Source organism: Trichosurus vulpecula, chromosome 8, assembly GCF_011100635.1.
Source record: "Trichosurus vulpecula isolate mTriVul1 chromosome 8, mTriVul1.pri, whole genome shotgun sequence".
NCBI lineage: Eukaryota > Metazoa > Chordata > Mammalia > Diprotodontia > Phalangeridae > Trichosurus > Trichosurus vulpecula.
The window spans coordinates 163,464,626-163,484,591 of NC_050580.1; the positions used below are offsets into that span (position 1 = coordinate 163,464,626).

The following is a 19,966-nucleotide window of genomic DNA, read 5'->3' on the forward strand; positions in this document are numbered from 1 at the left end:
GCCAGGGTAGAGTCTGCCACCTCTCTGTATATATACATGTTTTCAGTCTTTGATCACATTAACTTTTATGACTCCCATGTCATACTGTTGATTCATATTGAACTTACAATCTACTTGTGTAGTTTTGCAATTGATTTTTTAAAGGTTACTCCATCATATTTATCCTATTTTGTCTATTGAGTTATTGTGTTATCTATATACGTATGTACAGATTTGCATGTGGACACATATCTGTACACTTATATGTGTGATTATATGTTAAATGTACCTATATTATACCTGTAACCTATACATATAACATATATATGTGTGTGTGTGTGTATATATATATATATATATGTACATATATATATAAATAACACACCTATAACAGGCATGTATACCTAGTGTTTATGTATGTGTATAGTTATTTGTGGAGTTTCTGTGAAAGGTAAATATCTAAATAAGTATTGCTATGGGGAAGATGGTGGCCATGAGAATTTGGTTCTGTAGTTTGTAAATATGCCCAACTGTCTTTAGGATGATAGAAAGCTATCTTATCAATCGTCAAGGAATCCTGTCTTAGGTAGTATGTGGAAAATCTAGAGCAATAATTGTCCTTTCTTTGAAATTCTCCATTGGAGATCTGAGAAATATTTTAGGTTTTGGTGTTTTTTTCCAACTTTTTCCAATAGCTCCTCCTTCATTTGTGGAATGGCCAGAAAGTTTAACGAGACCCCGAGCTGGCACTGCTCGTTTTGTATGTCAGGCAGAGGGAATTCCCTCACCCAAAATGTCATGGCTGAAAAACGGAAGAAGGATCCATTCAAATGGAAGAATAAAAATGTATAACAGGTGAGAGATGTTACTGTTCTCTTGTTTCTTATCACAATTTTTAAATCTATAATTGTAGATAAGAAAAATGGTGTTTTATGTTTAAATGAGATACAAGTCCCTTAAAAATAATTTTGAAGTGAAACATTTAGGTTGATAATATCCAACATTCCTTGGTATTTTTACAGAAAACATTTAAAGCATCCTCAATTGCTCAGCCTTCCCCATCTCCAAATAAATATCCATTTGATTGTCAAGTCTTTTACTTTCCATCTACATAGCTCTTGAATCCATTCTGTTCCCTCTACTTAGACTACACAGAAATCTATTTGGTGCTTTAACCTCTGTCTCCCAAGCTGGCTTAGTAGCCCCCTGATCAGTCTCTGTTTCCATGTTCACTTCCCTTCAATTTGTTCTTTACACACTGCCATACTAATATTCCCAAAATACATGTCTCACCATGTCATTCCCCTTCTCAGTAAGCAAAAATGGCTCTCAGTTTCCTCTAGAATAAAACATTAATTCCTCTTTTGGGCATTTTAAGCCTTTCACAGATTAAATCCAGCTTAACTTTCCAGCTATATTATCCATTATTCTCCTTCATGAATTCTACAGTCCAGCCAATATTGTTACCCCTTGTGCAGGACATTCTGTTTCTCATATACAAGCGTTTCCACAGACTTTTCCCCATGCCTAGAACATATTTCCCTCTTCATCTCTTCTTACAATTTCTATCTTTCCTCAAGACTTAAGCTTAAGCACCATCCTCCATGAGGCCCTTCTTGATTCCCCCAGCTTCTAGTGCATTCCCTGCTACTGAAATTACCTTGTTTTCACTTTGTCTTTATTCTGTATCCCCGATTTTAACATGGTTTTTCTCCTGAAAGAATATAAACTTCTTGAATGCAGATAATATTTTGTTTTTATTTCTGTATAGCTCCAGCACCTGGTATACTACCTGGCATACAATAGGGATTTTTAAAATGGTTGTTGATTGATCAGAATCCTGTAGAATCCAGTTGCATTGTTAATGGATAAAAAAATTTATTAAGTGACTATTCTGTGCCGTGCACTGAATTAAGTTTTGAAGATACAAATTTTTTAAAATTGTCACACTCCCCCTTCTCATGGAACTTATACTTTAATTGGGTAAGACTATACATAAAAGAAAATTCAGCTGTAGGATAGATGGAAAGTCTGAGAAATCCTACGAGTGCTGTAGTGGGGTAGATGGGCATGGTCCAGAGATCCTCAGGCAACCTAAGTAGATCAGGTGTCAGTGCCCAGGGACTGCAGGGCATAAAAGAAGTCAATGGCAAAGTAGATAGACTTGGTCCTCTTCTATCTCATTAGAAGGAATGAAGTTCTTGACTCTCATCTCATCCAAACCCTATGAGCAGTCAAGTAGCCTTGGGGAAGGGAAAAGTTGGGAGAGGTATAGGATATATACCACTAGGATATACCATTAATGATGTCAAATTTTCCCATAGTACCCCTTTATGGGAGGGGGTAAAGGAGGATATAAGAGGGGAATGTGCCCCTAGTAGTCACAGGTCATCCTCTTGCTCTTATTAATCATGCATATGAAAGAGACAGAATGGTATAGTAGAGGCAACATTGGACTCAGAAATTAATAGACCCGGGGTTCCAGCCTAAGTTCTACCACTAACCAAAAGCATGACTTTTGGGCAAGCCATTTATGCTTTCTTGGCTTTGGTTTCTTCGGCTCAATATCCAGCTTCCCTCCTAACTAAAATTTGCTTAGAACTTTACATGCATGTTAATGTGAATAAGCTTATCTGTACTATAGTTTATGCTAAATAAAATATTTGTATATCTGTTTTGCTAATTTGTGAAAAAGAAATACTGAATCTGTTCAGGGCTATTATATGTTGTGATAGTTGTTCAGTTATATCCGACTCTTCATCTCCCCATGTGGGGTCACTTTGGTCACATAATAAGAAGATGGGACCCATTGGAAAAGACCTCGATGTTGGGAAAGATTGAAGGCAAAAGGAAAAGGGGATGGCAGAGGAGGAGATGGATAGATAATAGAAGGGCCTGGCCTGCTATGGTTCATGGAGGCATGAAGAGTCATTGAATGACTGAACAACAACACGAGGGTTTCTTGGCAAAGATACTGGAGTGGTTTGCCATTTCCTTCTCCAGTGGATTAAGGCAGACAGAGCTTAAGTGACTTGCCCAGGGTCACACAGCTAGTGGTGTCTGAGGCCAGATTTGAGCTCAGGTCTTCCTGTGTCTAGGCCCCGCACTCTATCCACTGAACCACCTAGCTGCCTCCTGTTTTAGTAGTACTGGTCAATAAGACCGGTGATGAGGTCAAATTTTGAAAAATACTTGCCAACAACTTTCTACTAAGTGTGAAGAATTTGATTGCAATTGAATGAATGTGCCACATCACCATCTGAATCATAGTAAATTTAACTGTTTTGAAATTGAATGTCATATTTCCTTGTAGCTAACGTAGGCACTTATTGGCAATGACTTTTCCATCATTCAGAATTTGGCTTTAGTGCAAGAAGAGTCAATAGTAGCTAAGAACTCATTTTTCATATAACTTTTGGAAAATTCTTTAGAAATGGATGTGACTTGAACAAATTTTTTTTCTTCCCTCAGCAAATTGGTCATTAACCAGATTATTCCTGAAGACGATGCTATTTACCAATGTATGGCTGAGAATAGCCAAGGATCTATTTTGTCCAGAGCCAGACTGACTGTAGTAATGTCAGAGGACAGACCTGGTGCTCCTTGTAATGTTCATGCTGAAACTATGTCAAGTTCAGCCATCCTTTTGGCTTGGGAGAGGCCACTTTACAATTCTGACAAAGTCATTGCTTATTCAGTACACTATATGAAAGCAGAAGGTGAGCACTATTTAAAAGTTTGTTTTTTAATTCCACCAACTATAAGGGATTTGTTGCTCAGTATAAATTATTTACATATTTGTATATTATATATATATATATATATGTATATATATATATATATATATGCAATGCTGTTTTTTGGAAAGTTCTATTTAACTCTTTAAACAAAATTGTTAAGTGATATAGATCTAATTTTAAAACAAGCAACACTCATCCCCAGAAAACCCTGAAATTTTTCTTATAGGTAAGTTCTAGATTTTGCTGTGTTCAGAACATGTGTTATTTCTTAAAACCTAGTGTAAAGTATGTTTCACTTAAGAATTCTAAGCTAAAGGACTTAAGGGTTTCACTTGTACTAAGATCTGAACTCCTTAATTAATATTTAATGAAGAGATTAAGGTTATAATATTACATAGAACATAACTTCACTGTAACACAGTAAGTTTTAATGTAAAGATAGTTTTTCTATAACAATTTATATTGAAGTTATAAAATATACATTATCATTCTCCATACTTGTGTGCTTTTCACTCTCAAATGCTTTTTATAGTTATGGGAAGTTATATTTCTTAAGTTAGATAAGAAGTTCTTTGCTGAATATATTTTTTAAATTAAGTTTGAAATTGAGTCTATCTTGAAATTTCTGTTCAGTTCTGTTGGGTCTTATTTATTAGCCTTAAATTTTACTTTCAGAGAAATGCAAAAGAGACAAAAAGGAAAGCTTTTTTTTTAAAAGCCCAGAGATTTCTCTAATGGTATCATATAACGTGCATTAGTTAAATACATTCACAGTTTTAATTGCACATCAAGCCAGCATTTATGAAATATAAACTGAAAACAACTTAAGCCATTCCAGAAGAATAGTGTTGTAATAATGTTGTCTGAAGAAACTAACAGGTGTTGTTTTTTTTTTTTGTATTTTAAAGAGGAATATTTTACATTTAAATTAGGGGTCATGGTAGCAAGAAAGAATGAAGGCCTGATGAGGGAGCATGTTGGAGTATGTTAATTCCCTTGTTAGCGATTTAGAAAAGGCATAAAAGGAATACTGATTTTGGTGGAAGGCTGTTCTTGTTTTCTATTATAGCTGTTTGATTAGAACCTCCACATGAGGCCTACTAGTCTATTCATGAACAGAACAAGGCCCTTTAATTTGAACTCAAGAACCTTGTTTGGCAGGTCAGAAATCGTACTATGGGATTCCTAATTAACAAGCTATTAGCTAGTCTGTTGTGAAATGCCCATAATCTTGTCTAATTAAAATGCTATCAAGTTAATTCAGAAATGTGGGAAAACTTAATAGTGGAATTTGCCTTCTGTTTTGTTTATAAATTCGGTTGTGCAGAGCAGGGGCTGCAGCCTTTAGAGAGTTTTGATTAAGTTGACATGCATTTGCTATGAATTGTTAAGGAAGCATAGTAGCTTTCAGTACACTTGTTCCACTTTACAGGTTCAGTCTATAGGAATTAAATTCAACAAAGACAAACTCTGCTCTATACCTTGCCGTGCATATTTTAATAAGAATTGATGAGAATTTTTTCCCTCCAAAGAGACTCATTACAGGACAAAACATTTTAAAAATCACATTCTGTGCCATTCCTCTTGCCTTCAGTATAAAAGAAAGTAAAAACTCATGTCACTCTAATTTAATAGAGTTGTTAGGAGCAAAATGAGATCTTTTGCTAGATAACTTTTTTGTTTGTTTGTTTGTTTTAAAAGAGAGTAATCGCATCACATCCTCTGTGGTCAAATATGAAGCCTTTGCAATTAAGTTTTAAAAAAAACCACATTGACTTTAAGTAAATAGAATTAAGATCACTTTGAATGATATAAGACTTTGCAGAGTTTTGTGTTGTATTACTGTACACTGTCTACTCTGTGTTTTGACTCAATATTGAATAAGGTTTAGGTAAGATTAATTGTGTTCTGGATGATCTTATTCAGCAAAAATTGCTAAGTATGATAATTTGTGATAAGACACTGTTTCTTTCAGGAAGTCACTAATTTCCAGTTTGCATTTTTTTAAGGAAATGGTAGATTCCAAGTAGGAGTTAAAAATTAGAATGATAGACCTGGGTAATATTCATTATATTTTGAAGATATATAATTTTATATAGTAATTATTATTTCTTTAATTCAGGTTTAAATAATGAAGAGTATCAAGTAGTCATTGGAAATGATACAACCCATTATATTATTGATGACTTAGAGCCAGCCAGCAATTATACTTTTTATATTGTGGCATATATGCCAATGGGAGCCAGCCAGATGTCTGATCATGTGACTCAGAATACACTTGAAGATGGTAAGAAAGTAACCATAGAGAACTGAAGTATTTTGTTAAAATTGATAAGTTTTGTAATTAGCCTTTAAACTTGTTTTGAATTATGGAAAATATTAACTATTTTATGTTTTTTAAATTATATATCTGTGATCATCTTTCATTTCCGGTCTGGTTTTAAGTTACAGTACTATTAAGTACATTATAAGATAATTTAAATAAATGTTAAGTTATATATAAAATAATTTTAATAACTTAAAATGTTGATAATTAAATCACAATTTAATAAGAAGACTGCCTTGTACTTGTTTCCTTAGCATTAAGACATATAGTTGAAATTCTAAATATGATGCTAAACCTTGAGTCATTGAAAAGAGAAAATGACTTAGATTACACTGAATGTGGTTTAGGCATTTTATGGTGTGATCTTAAATTTATACAAAGTCTTTCAAACAAGGAGCTTAAAGTACCTGACATAATGTTGAGGCAAATTATTTAGACTTAGGGAGTTTTGCAGGGTTCTATATTATTTACAGGAATCTTAGTATCAGTTTCATAGGTCAAAAATATTTGGAAAATTTTGAAAGATTTCTTATGTGGATTAGAAATTAAGTGCTAATGTTAATCAAAGAGATATAAATTAAAATAACTTTTGAGTTATCACCTCATGTCCATCCAGTAGGGAAATATAATTAAATTCAAAAAATTCTGTGCTGATGAGGTTGTACAGAAGCAAAGCTACTGTTGAAATATATTTTGTGTAGGAAAAAGTAATTCAGTAAGAATTAGAAGTAAAACAGTGAAAAATCTTTGCAGCCGATTTCTCTAAAGGCGATCTTATATCCATGATATATAGGGAACTGAGGCAAATATACAAGAATAAAAGCCATTTCCCAATAAATAAATGGTCCAAGAATTTGAAGAGGCAGTTTTTAAATGAAATAATGAAAGTTAACCATAAATATTTGAAAAAATGCTCCAGTCAACTAACAGTAAAAGAAATGTGAATTGAAACAGCTCTCAGGTTCTTCTTCACACCAATCAGATGGGCAGATATAACAAAAAGTTATAATGAAAATTGTTAGAGGAGCTGTGAAAAGATAGGTACACAGTGGAATTGTGAATTGGTCCACTCATTCTGTAAACAATTTGGAACTCCCCCAAAGTCATTAAACTATGCATACTCTTTGACCCCTTAATACTACACCTAGGCATATATTTCAAAAAGATCAAAGAAAGAGAGGAAAGCACCCACGCACACAAAAAATATTTACAGCAATAGTTTTTGTTGTAGCAAAGAACTGGAAACAAAGTAGGCACCCATCATTTGGGGAGTGGTTGAACAAATTATGGCATATGAAGGTAATGGAATGTTATTGCACCATAAGCCATAACTAATAGGACAGATTCAGAGAAACCTAGGAAGATTTCTATAGACTAATATAGAGTCAATTGAAGGGAACTGGGAGAACAATTTCACTTTGTCCCTTCTAGCCAAATCAATGGTCAATTCAGCAAGATTTAATTAAGTACTTAGGCTATGGCAGGCACTGTAATAAGTACTAAGGATATGAAGAAAGGCAAAAAAAGAAAAAAAAACCCAGAGTCCCTTCTCTCAAGGAGTTCACATTTTAATGGAAGAGACAATTTACAAACAATGATGTATATGCAAGATATATGTCGTGTAAATAGGGTGTAATATCAGAGGGAAGGCAATGGAGTGGGTATTGGAAAGCCTCTTATAGAAGGTTGGATTTGAGATAAAACTTGAAGGAAGCTAGGGAAACTAGGAGGGAAACCATTCCAGTCACAGCGGACAGACATTGAAAAAGCATAAAGTAGAGTGATGGAGTGTCATATGTGAGAAACAACAAGAAGACCAGTAGTGCTAGACCAAAGACTATATGCAGGGGAATAAGGTATACAAAGAATGGAAAGATAGGAAAAGGCCAGGTTGTGAAGGGATTTAAAGCCAAACACAGGATTTTATATTTAATTCTGGAAGCAATACAACACCTCTGGTCAGTAAATCAGTCAATAAGCATTTGTTATATGCCTGCTATGTGACAGGCACTGGCTAAGTGCTGGGGATGCAAAGAAAGACAAAAAACAAAAACCAGTCCCTGCTCTCCAAGAGTTCACAGTCTAAGTGAAGGAGAGAATATGAAAAACAACTATGTTCAGACAAGATGCACAGGATAAATTGGAGATGATCACAAAGGAAAGATGTCCTATCGCCAGCTGGTAATACAAGACTAAAGTTCAGGGAAGAGGTTAGGGCTGGATATATTGCTCCAAAAATTGGATCTAATATTGTTGTTTGTATTGATGTCTAATATTGTTCATGATAAACCATTTAATTAAAAACAAATTAAAATGTTATAAGCTCCTAAAGGAAAATTCACTGAGTTTATGTGGTGATGGGAAAAGGTCTTTGCTTCATAACTTTCTCTTCTACTGCCTTTGAAGCAATAGAAAAAGAAATTTCTTCTTCCAAAAACTTGAGAGAACAAATATTTTTCTGTATCCCTCCTGTCTGTTTGGTCTGTTCTGTCACTTTGTTGGATCCGTGCTGAGAGCTATCTCTTTTTGGATGGCTACCCCTACTTTTGTTCTTTCCCATTTTTCATCATGTGCAAACAGAAAGAGTTGAAACTATCATAAAAATTCTTTTATTCTCTCCTTTTTTTATTCTCTCCAAAACCTTTAACTGAAAATTTTTCTTTAATGAATTTTATTTCCTTTTAGATTTTAGTCTTTTAATTTCCTTTTAGAGCAAACACAGGCTTCTTACACTTACCTTCAAATCAGCTTGCTCTACTTGACTATTCTCATTTCCCACTTTTTATTAAATCATGCTCTCAATCCTATCTAAATTTACCTCTTTTGGTGTTCCCAATTTTTCATATTGTATATATTAACTCAGAATTCTTAACTGGTGTTATTATTATGAAATGAAGGTGACTGGTTCTCAGAGACTGTACCAGTAGACTACAAACTTCAGAGATTTGTCCAAGCTGGAAAAGTCCTTCTCCTTGCCAAATCCCCTCTATTTGCACCCTGGCCTATCGCCTCCTGTGTTCTCTGGAAGCTTTCCCCTTTTATTTCCTCTCCTCATTTTCAGGCTCTCCTTGTCTACTGGATTCTTCCTTAGTATCTATAAACATTCCTACCTCTCCCCTGTCTTAAAAACAAACAAAAAACAAACCTTGATAATCATCTGATCTCCTTAAAACTGTTGTCCTATGTGTCATTTCCCTTTCATAGCTGTAGTCCTTTAAAGAAAAATCTTTGCCTCCACTTCACTTCCTTATCTCCTATTAACTTCTCAAAATCTTGCATTTATTCCCCCCATCCTACCAGTTGGCTAAATCATTCTTCTATAGTTACCATTGCTCTTTCTGAATTCAGATTTTTTCTTTTACTTCTTCCTCAGTAGAGATAGTACTTTGACTCTTCAAATATTTTAGCTTAGTCTGTTTTAGGGCAACTCTATTACTACTAGCCCCAGCTGAATGCCAGTCCTTCTATCTTTTAGGCATAGTGGAGCAACACCCATGTTTCCTACCCCAGGCCCTTCTGTTCAGCTCTAGCTGAACTCTGTTGCAAGACAGAGTACTGTCACATTACAATACTATCCAGAGCAAGCTTATGCCTTTTTGGTTTTCTGCAGCATGAGGGAAAAGAGGAGGTTTATTGAGTCATGTTATATAGGTGCCTGATGAGGGTTTGGGGTGAGAGGTGCTCGACACCCCAAAGTACCGACACGCCGGGTCCTGCCGAAAGAATTCGACTCAAGCTTTCTCAGCCAAGGGAAAAGATAAAGTTTATTAAGAGTTAGCCACACAGGCCTGCCCCCAAGACATCCCACCCCTTGCGATGCCTGTAAGGAAAGCGGGCCAGACCAATCTGAGCTAGATTGGATCTGACCACCCTCATGGAGGCAAGATGGAGATTATATACACAAAGGTTGTGGGAGGGATTGAGGGGTGGTCTGGGGTGACCAGAGGAGGGGTCTAGGGCAACAAAGCTAGGGTATAGATATTTTGATCAGGATTAAGGATGGGAAACAGGATTAAGGGTGGGAAACAGCTGGACAATAGAGGACTGGGCAAGGTAGGCATTTGGGCTTAATGGTTATAGCCTCAGGTCAAGGCCAGGTCGAGTGGCAAGATTCAAGGAGAGTTCAAGGGTTCAAGGGGTTCCCAGAGACTGTGCCCTCATCATTCCCCCCTCAAACAAATGGGACCCAAATTCTTTTGGGGTCAGGGACGAAGGTCTCAGCTTCTGGAATTGCTTCCTGCTGACAAGGGGCGTAGAGCTGGCTTGATGGGTCCAGTTCAAGGGGTGCACAGTCATCTGGAAGTTGATGGCTTGGAGACTGGAGGAGACAAACCTGGCAAGGAAGTTAAGCAAACAACAAAACAGACATTACAGGAGTACAGAGAAAGGACAATATCCCTGGTGGGAATTAAAGATGACTATTTCATACCTAGCTCCCCTAACCACTTGTTCTGCTTCGGGGTTCAGGAGTGTGTAGCACATCCAAATTAGGTCAGGGATATCTAAGAGCAAGGTTTGATGTTTGGTGAGCCTGTGGTTAGCCAGGCACTGGTGGCCCCCTGCTTCCAGGGTGCTCTGGCAAGGCAGAGCTTCTAGGGGCTGGTCTGCTAGAGGCTTAAAAGCTTCCTCAATTGGAATGGCTGTAGCAGCCAGAGAATCTAATTGTTTTGGAAAACAGGGGTCAGATCCTAAGGACTGGATTAGAATTTCCAAAGCCTGTCCTCTCCTTCCTTCAGCAGAGTGAGTGAAAGGTTTTTCTAGATTAGGTAAGGCTAACGCTGGAGTGGTGGTCAGTTTAGTTTTCAAAGTCCCAAAAGCTTGTGCTGGGTAGGGGCCCCACTCTAGAGGGAGTGAGTCAGGGCCCTGAGTGCCAATTAATGGTTGCAGCCCCTCCCAAGCCTTGGGCTTAATTGGATATTGAAGGCAATGGAGGGAAACTATGGCTGGGGTGGCAGAAGTAGCTTGCCCAGGAATTCCCTGATCCCAAACAATTGGCTCAACCCTCTCCCACGCCTCTGGGGGAACATGGGGAGGTCTGGGAAACAGGGGGAAAAGGGAGTTATGAGGTTTAACTATAGAAAATTGGCTTCCCAATTTCACCATCAGGTCCCTTCCCCAAAAGGGGGCAGGGCCAGAGAAGGAGTGTTCAGACAACAGATCCTTGATGCCCATGACCTGATAGGTCGAGGGGCATGTGGGGCCAAAGCCACTAGTTAAAGTAAGAGAACATAGCCGTGATAAAGTGGGTAACCTTACCTTCTGCCTCGATTTTGCCCAAGGCTCCGCGAGAGAGGTGGAGAAAGTGGGAGAACAGCCAAGCCCCAGGCTTTCCCCTCCTCCCGAGTACTGGAGGACGGGGTCCTGGGAGGAGGCTCTACCACTTTTCCAGCCTCGGGGACATGCTGGGCATGGTCCTGGAGGCGTGGATCCTAGAGGCTTCTTCCAGGGGGGCGCCCTAGAGGGGCACTCCTTAGACCAGTGACCCTCCTTGTGACATCGAAAGCAGGTTTCCCCTTTGCCAAAGTTGCCAGAAGCACCCTCCGGCAATCTCCTGGCCATGGCAGCCGCCAAGAATTGGGCATGTTCTCTGTCTCTGGCTTTTTCCTCTGCCTGGACTAAGTCTCTATTATTGAACACTCCGAATGCTGTCTCCAGTAATTGGGCCTGAGGTGTTTGGGGTCCCATTGCCAATTTCTGCAGTTTCCTCCTAATATCTGGGGCAGACTGATTAATGAAATACATGTTAAGTATTGCCGCCCCTTCAATAGAATCAGGATCCAAATTTGAATACTTCTTAATAGCTTCTACTAGCCGGGCTTGGAAAAGGACAAGGTTTTCTTTTTCTCCCTGAGTAATCTCCCTAATTTTTTGAAAATTTATTTGCTTTTGAAATGCAGTTCTTAGGCCTTCTAACAGGCAAATTTCCATATGGTCTCTCTTTTCTCTATCCTCACTCCTTTGATAATGCCATCCTGGGTCACTAGTTGGAACAGCAGCTGTTCCTGGGGGATAGTTTATGGGGTTATTGCTAGCCAAACTGTCCCCAAATTTTTGAGCGTGTTCCCATATTCTCCTCTTCTCCTCAGTGGTACAACAGGTAGAGAAAAGGATATGCAAATCACACCAAGAAAGTTCAAATTGTAGGGACAGATCCCTAAAACCCTCAGTAAACTTAGTGGGATCTTCTGAGTATCTCCCCAGTTTTTCTTTAATTTGGATGAGATCTGAAATGGAGAATGGAACATGCAATCTCCTTGTCCCAGCAGGGGAGGCAGGCATTTCCCTCAGGGGAAAAAGCCTTGAAGGTGCTGTGGGACCTGGAGCTTGGGGCTGAGGTAGATTAGACTGCAAGGCCAGGGCATCTGGCTGGCAAGGGAGATCAGCTAGTACCTGAGGAGGGGTAGAGGTCAGAGGGGAAGATACCCCAGAGACCCAAGTGGGTGCTACCTCAGAGAGAGGGGCTAGGGGAGGAGATATTGCCGTGGGGGCAGGGCCCGAGACTGGAACTTGAGTAGGGATTGCCTTGGGGATAGGGCCCATGGTGATAGATGTTGCAGGGCCTGCAGTAGAGGCAGGGCGTGGGGTCCCTTCGGCTGGAAATTCCTTCCTCCTTAGTAAAGGAGAAGTTAGGAGTAATTGTTGGGAGACAAACAAAATAAAACAAGAAAACAAAATATACAGAAGGTACCTGAAACTTTCCCAAATTCCCAGCGCCGAAACAATTGAAAGGATCTGGCACATGCTTCCGGATGGGGCATCCGTCCATGTCCTTCGACATGACCACTGGACCGAGAACCACCTGATAGCGTCAGGTTGAGTTGACCAGGACAGTGTGACTGTCCGACTCACTGAGACCACTGGACCAAGCTGTCCGACCCACCGAGAACCACCAGAGAGCGTCAGGTTGACCAGGACAGTGTGACTGTCCGACTCACTGAGACCACTGGACCAAGCTGTCCGACCCACCGAGAACCACCAGAGAGCGTCAGGTTGACCAGGACAGTGTGACTGTCCGACTCACTGAGACCACTGGACCAAGCTGTCCGACCCACTGGGACCTGCTGAGGTCAGGCCCGAGAAGCACATCCAAAATGTTTGGAGAGCGAGGAGAGGGATTGGGAGAGGGGGAGGCTCACATACCTTCAGTCTTGGCTGGAGAAGAACTTGAGATTAGCAGTGCTTCCCAGTTCAGGGAACCATAAATGATGAGGGTTTGGGGTGAGAGGTGCTCGACACCCCAAAGTACCGACACGCCGGGTCCTGCCGAAAGAATTCGACTCAAGCTTTCTCAGCCAAGGGAAAAGATAAAGTTTATTAAGAGTTAGCCACACAGGCCTGCCCCCAAGACATCCCACCCCTTGCGATGCCTGTAAGGAAAGCGGGCCAGACCAATCTGAGCTAGATTGGATCTGACCACCCTCATGGAGGCAAGATGGAGATTATATACACAAAGGTTGTGGGAGGGATTGAGGGGTGGTCTGGGGTGACCAGAGGAGGGGTCTAGGGCAACAAAGCTAGGGTATAGATATTTTGATCAGGATTAAGGATGGGAAACAGGATTAAGGGTGGGAAACAGCTGGACAATAGAGGACTGGGCAAGGTAGGCATTTGGGCTTAATGGTTATAGCCTCAGGTCAAGGCCAGGTCGAGTGGCAAGATTCAAGGAGAGTTCAAGGGTTCAAGGGGTTCCCAGAGACTGTGCCCTCATCATGCCCATGGGTCAGCTTTATGTAGCCTTGTCAGAGAATAGTGGCCAGTGAGGAAGGGGATGCTGAATGAGTGTGTTAGGGCTTAGCCTTGTTTTTTGGTAGTTCATCAGATTTCACCTTATTTTTGACTGGTGTCTTTAGTCCATGGAAACAAATGAAATTGCTTTATCTCTTTACAAGGTTGCTATATTGGAGATGTTTGAGAGGTCATGAGGATACAAGAAAATACCTTCTCCTCCATCTTGTTGGTCACCCGAGCATCCAGCCTACCATAACTCTTTTTTTTAGCTTTTATTTAGTATTTTATTTTTTCCCACTTAGATGTAAAAACAATTTTTAACATTTGTTTTTGAAACGTTGAGTTCCCAATTCTCTCCCTTCCTCCCCGCCATTGAGAAGGCAAGCAATTCCATGTATGTTATATATGTGTAGTCATGCAAAACATATTCATAGTAGTCATTTTGTGAAAGAAAACAGACAAGGAAAAAACTCAAAAAAATAAAGAAAGTTTAAAAAAGTATGCTTCAATCTGTATTCAGACATCAACAGTTCTTTCTCAGGAGTGGATAGCATTCTTCATATAAGTCCTTCAGAGCTGTATTGGATCATTGTACTGCTGAGAATAGCTAAGTCATTCATGTCTGATCATCTTACAACATTGCTGTTACTTTGTACACGGTACATTTCACTTTGCATCAGCTCATGCATGTCTTTCCACATTTTTCTGAGAGCATCCTGCTCATTATTTCTTATAGTATAATAGTATTCCATCACAGTCGCATACAACAACTTGTTCAGCCATTTCCCCAACTGATAGACATCCCCTCAACTTCCATTCTTTATCCCCAGAAAAGAGCTGCTATAAATATTTCCACATATATAGGTCTTTTTCCTTTTTTGTTTTTTATCTCCTTTGGGATAGAAACTTAGTATAATAACAACTCTTAATTGCTATTTATGATGGTCTTTCTACCATCCTTCTTGACCTCTCTGTACCTCATTTGGCACTGCTGACCACTCCTTCCTTTTAATTACTCTCTCCTCTCTCTTTTGGATCACTGTTCTCTTCTGGTTCTTTTTCCCTCAGTTTCTTTTGCTAGATTGTTAATTGTGTCCCACTCCCTAACCTTAGTTATTTATCCAAGGTTCTGTCTTAATTCTTCTTTTCTTATCTTTCTTTGCGATCTCATCAACTTCTGTGATTTCAATGATCATTTCAGTACAGATGACCCCCACATTTATGTATCTAGCCCTAATGCCTGCTGGGCAATTCTCTCTGGACGTCGGTGTTCCGTAAGCATCTCAAATGCAATATATCAAAAATAAATCTTTCTTTTACCACTAAAATTACCTTTCTTTCAAACCTATTTTTCTGAGGCACTGCCATTTTCTTGTCACCCAAGTTTATAATCTTAGAGTTATCCTCCAACCTTTCCCTTTCTTTTATAGTCATTATCCAATTACTTGCCAAGTCTAGTCACTTCTAACTGTACATTTTTTTTGTATCTACTTCCTTGTCTCTGCTCAGATGGCTACCTCACCTAATTCAGGCTCTCATCACTTCCTGCCTGGATTATTGGGGGGTAAACCCTTCACCTTTCCAACCTATCTACCACAGAGATGCCAAAAATATCTTTAAGCTTAGGTTTGACTTGAGATCAGGTCATTATTATTCTCAAGAATCCTCACTAAATTAAAATATGATTTCTCACTTTAACATTTAAAACTCTACACTGCTTATTTCAGGCTACCTCTTCCGCCAGTCTGAACTGAATTTGAGGCCCAGTGGCTTATCTTCTGAAGATCGTCTTAGCTAAGTTTGTCATCAAAAAGTTGACCACAGGGTGATGAATCTTCTGGCCATTATGACTCCCAGAGAGTCTACAATCTATTTTGTTATAGAAAGGTCATACACCAATTAAATTGCTAATCTTTGGAGTATTGAAGAAGTATTAGTTTATTAGTAAACCATATTAGCAGGAATTATATCTCTTCATTATGGATCCATTACAAACCTGGTATTTTTCCTGTATGCATAAGGTGGATTTAATGAATATTCACTGACACATTTGATTCCAAATTGATGCCCCATTTTCTTATATTTACAGTTCCTTTAAGACCTCCTGAAATTAGTTTGACAAGTCGAAGCCCCACAGACATTCTCATCTCTTGGCTACCAATCCCAGCCAAATACCGGCGAGGCCAAGTTATACTTTATCGGGTGTCCTTTCGAATCAGTACAGAGAGCTCTATCCAAGTTCTGGAACTTCCAGGAACCATTCATGAATACCTCTTGGAGGGCCTGAAACCTGATAGTGTCTACCTGGTGAGAATTACTGCTGCAACGAGAGTGGGTTTGGGAGAGGCATCAGTGTGGACTTCACATAGGACGCCAAAAGCTACAAGTGTGAAAGGTAAACTTTCTTAAACTCCTTATGAGGTGGGGTGGAATCTTTTTATTTCATTTCCTGAAGTAGAAGCTTCGGCCTAATGATTTTATATATGAAATTAGAAGATTTCTGTTTCAGGCTTCATTGAATTTTGCTTCACAGTGCAAACTTCTAAAATTTAGAAGAAAAATTAATTCATTTTTTAAAAAATGTTTTAAGGGGGGAAGGCAGGGCAATTGGGGTTAAGTGACTTGCTCAAGGTCACACAGCTAGTGTGTCAAGTGTCTGAGGTCACATTTGAACACAGGTCCTCTTGACTCCAGGGCGGGTGCTCTACTCACTGCCCCACCTAGCTGCCCAAAACTAACTCATTTTTATATCAGTAAGTCTGTGTTTTTCAAAATTTTGTTCTCTTTTCTATCCCCTTTCTTCCATTCTTTTATTTTTCCCACTGCTTTCTTCATTTGATTCCTCCTCTCTCTTAAAAGCTTTGGTGGGTTTTTTTTGTCCTTCCTTCTTTTAACAGTTTTTCTCTTTGTAATAACTCCTTTTCTTAGCAATCTCAGTTTCCCAAAGCTTGTAGCCTGGGGCTTCTGTTGTGTGTGTGACTATTTTTTATCCCTATAGAAAAGACCAAAAAAAAAAATCAAATTTTTTTCTAGGTACTAGCAAGTACATAAAGAAACATCGATGCCTGTTTCATTGCCCTAGTTTTGGTCTCCAAAATACAGGAATTCTGAGAAACATTTCACTGTGTAACTATAAATTTTGACTGCACCAGGAAAGCCAAATGGCAGATCATTATGTCCAGTGAATGGCTATTGTTTGGGAGGGTCTCGGTGAAGCAGAGATTTATTTCTTTTAAAGATTGACGATAGTAGTAAATAATGAGCTATAGAGAATAGAGCCTGGCTTAAAAAAAAAAGTCCAAGAATTTGTTCAACAAAGTGCAAAAAACCCCGACTCTCTTATAAATCATTAGCCCCTTAGTGGGGGAATTTGCAAGAGAAAAGACATCTACTTATAATTAGCATCTTTTTGCATAGAAACTGTTGAGTTGCTTAAAAAAAACCAACTCCTTTACTTGTTTACACTATTAATTTGTATAGGAAATCCTTTCTTCATATATAGTACAAACATGGGTGTTCATTCAGGATTAATTATCACCAATTGCAAATTAATGACTTTTTATTGTGAGTATGAGTTTTTGGGTTTTGGGTGCTTTTTTTTAATCTGATCACTCTGATACAAAGAGCTTTAGGTTTAGGGGGAAGGAGGGAACACTTATTAAGTGCCTGTTTTATGCCAGACACTGTGCTAAATGCTTAACAAATATTATCTCTCATTTGAGATAGAGAACCTGTTCTCTGATGTCCTCTAAGACTTTAAGTCAGGTAACTTCTTTTACTCCTGAGGCAAGTCATTTCACTGTTAGAGATCTCTAATTGTTAAAGAGAGTGTTTTGTTTGGTTTGATTTGGTTTTCCCTCTAACCCTAAATAGGCCTTTCTGTAACTTCCATGCACTGGTCTTGGTTTTCTGAGTGGGGATAAGCAGAACAAATTTAGTCTCTCTTCTCTATGCTAGTCCTTTAATTACTGAAAAATAGGAATTCTCATCTTTTACCTAAATAATTTGAGCTCTTTCAATTTAGTTTTATATGACATGTATGATCTTCAGGCCCTTCAACGTCCTGGTTGCCCTCTTTTGGACACCTCTAGCTTAATCATTATTATTCCTAAAATGGAGTTCCCAGAAGTGAATACCACCTTCCAGATGTGGTGTCATCAACCATTGGTTGGTAACACATTTTAGGCAGCTAAATTTTGGGGAGAGGGGAGGAATGGTGCTGAAAAACATTTATTTCCTTCAATGTTTCATCAAGAAGATGAAATTCATTTTTTGGCTCTAGATTTTCCAATAGTTTGTTGAATTTGGTACTTTCCTTTTTATTTTTTAGATCTGTCCATCATTGAGAAAAGAACACTCAAATCTTCTACAATTGCAGCAGCATTACCATATGTCCTTAGGCCTTGATTATATGTCTCTGTAAACACAGCCTGAAACTTAATACTTTTATAGATATCAAGTTTTTCTTACCTGGTTATATTTTTTTATGTTCTGTTCTTATTTTTGTTTTTAAATATCTAGCCCCAAAGTCTCCAGAGTTACGTTTGGAGCCTCTGAATTGTACCACCATTACAGTGAGGTGGCAACAAGACTCCGAAGACACAGCAACTGTTCAGGGTTACAAGTTATACTACAAAGAGGAAGGGCAACAGGAGAATGGACCAATTCTTTTGGATGCTAGTGACTTTCTTCATACTATTAGTGGTTTAGGTGAGTACATAACTTGGTTCTTTCTTTTTTCCTGGCTAAGTAGAACAAAGAAATTGCATTTAAGATAGGAGAAACAGATGTAGTAACAAACAGGAGAAGAATTGAAAATGCGCGCCAAACCACACTATTGCTTGTAACAAAACAGGGTTTTGTGTTGTTGGAAGCTTTCCAAAATTTCAGTTACTCATTTTGTCTCCTTACCTTTCCTCTGACTGTAGAGCAGTAGCTTAATCCTGCTTAATTATATTTTGGGTGAGTGAAACAAAAATTTGGGATAGAAATGTGAATTGACTTGAAGATGATCAACAGTTTTTTTGTTTAAGAGCACCCCAAGCAGCTAGCACCTAGAGTTGCAGGAGGAGCATACAACCAAAGATAAGATAACGTGGTCTGAGGGTGAGAGATGGATTACAGTAAAAAGCGGGAGGTAGAACTGGGCCTTACAATATGAGACAAAGAATGGCTTCTACCACACATTTCCCTGTTAAATGAATATTTCTAAGAACAAAGCACAGCGAACAAGAAATAGGGCAAGAATTTCAATTTTAACATAGAAAATGGATAAAAGAGAGAACACAAATCTGGTATATCCAAAGCTTTACCTCTATAACAGACAATGAAAAAATAAAGAAGGAACAAGTTGTTTCAACAATCCAGCTAGCAGCTTCTGTGGGGGTGTAAGATCCACCAACAACCAGCACCCAGAAAGCTGCCAACATGCTGCAAAAGCACAAGTTCTTTTGATCTGCTTTAGTAAGGAAAGCAACATTAAGGGGTTGACAAGCTTACTTTAATTCAGCATACAAATATCATTCACTCAGTTCAGGGGAAAAAACCAGCACCCTGAACTTCAGAGCAAAATACAAACAAAGTACAAACATGGACAGACAGACCTTGTCTGATTCAAATCCCAATACATAGTTACCAGAGTTTAACAAAGTCCCAGTATCTGGGTTACAAATTCCAAACATCGACAGACAGACCAAATACAGATTCATAGTTACCAACTCATAACGTGGGCTGGCCCAGAGTCACTCATGCCACCACTGCTGTGGGTAAGAGCTCCAAAGAAGAGAAAGCCAACCCCTGGTTTTATATCTTTTTCAGGGTCAGGGGTGAGTCACACATGTCAGAAAGAGGTGACTTAAACCCACGTGGTCTAAAAGCCTCTGCTGTCCCAGACATGTCACTCAAACTCATGTGTAAACTAGGCCCTCCCCTGAGTTAGCCCCACCTTGGGCCCCACCTTAGTTACCAATCCACACCCACATAGGTTTTACACCTAATAGGGGTTTGGGCCTAGGGCTTAGCACCTGGTAAGACTCAATGAAATATACTGAAAGGAAACAAAAGCCAAACTCTTCAAGGGCACTTGGTTGAACTAAGGGCTAAGATTAGCCCATTTTGCTTACCAACACACAAGTCAGTCAGAAACTCAGAATGACAAATCCGAAAAAAAAAAGTCAGGAATAGATTAGAAAGG

At 38.9% G+C, this 19,966-nt stretch overlaps 1 protein-coding gene across 1 annotated transcript in view; it reads left to right on the plus strand.

Annotated features, from left to right (window-relative positions):
• The window catches only part of PRTG (protogenin), a 147,427-nt gene that overhangs the window by 61,105 nt on the left and 66,356 nt on the right, over positions 1–19,966 (plus strand). The window contains exons 7-11 of the mRNA XM_036736843.1: positions 675–834; positions 3,451–3,698; positions 5,842–6,006; positions 15,863–16,168; positions 18,295–18,483. Coding sequence (XP_036592738.1) covers positions 675–834; positions 3,451–3,698; positions 5,842–6,006; positions 15,863–16,168; positions 18,295–18,483 — 1,068 coding nt within the window. The remainder of the gene's footprint in view (positions 1–674; positions 835–3,450; positions 3,699–5,841; positions 6,007–15,862; positions 16,169–18,294; positions 18,484–19,966) is intronic.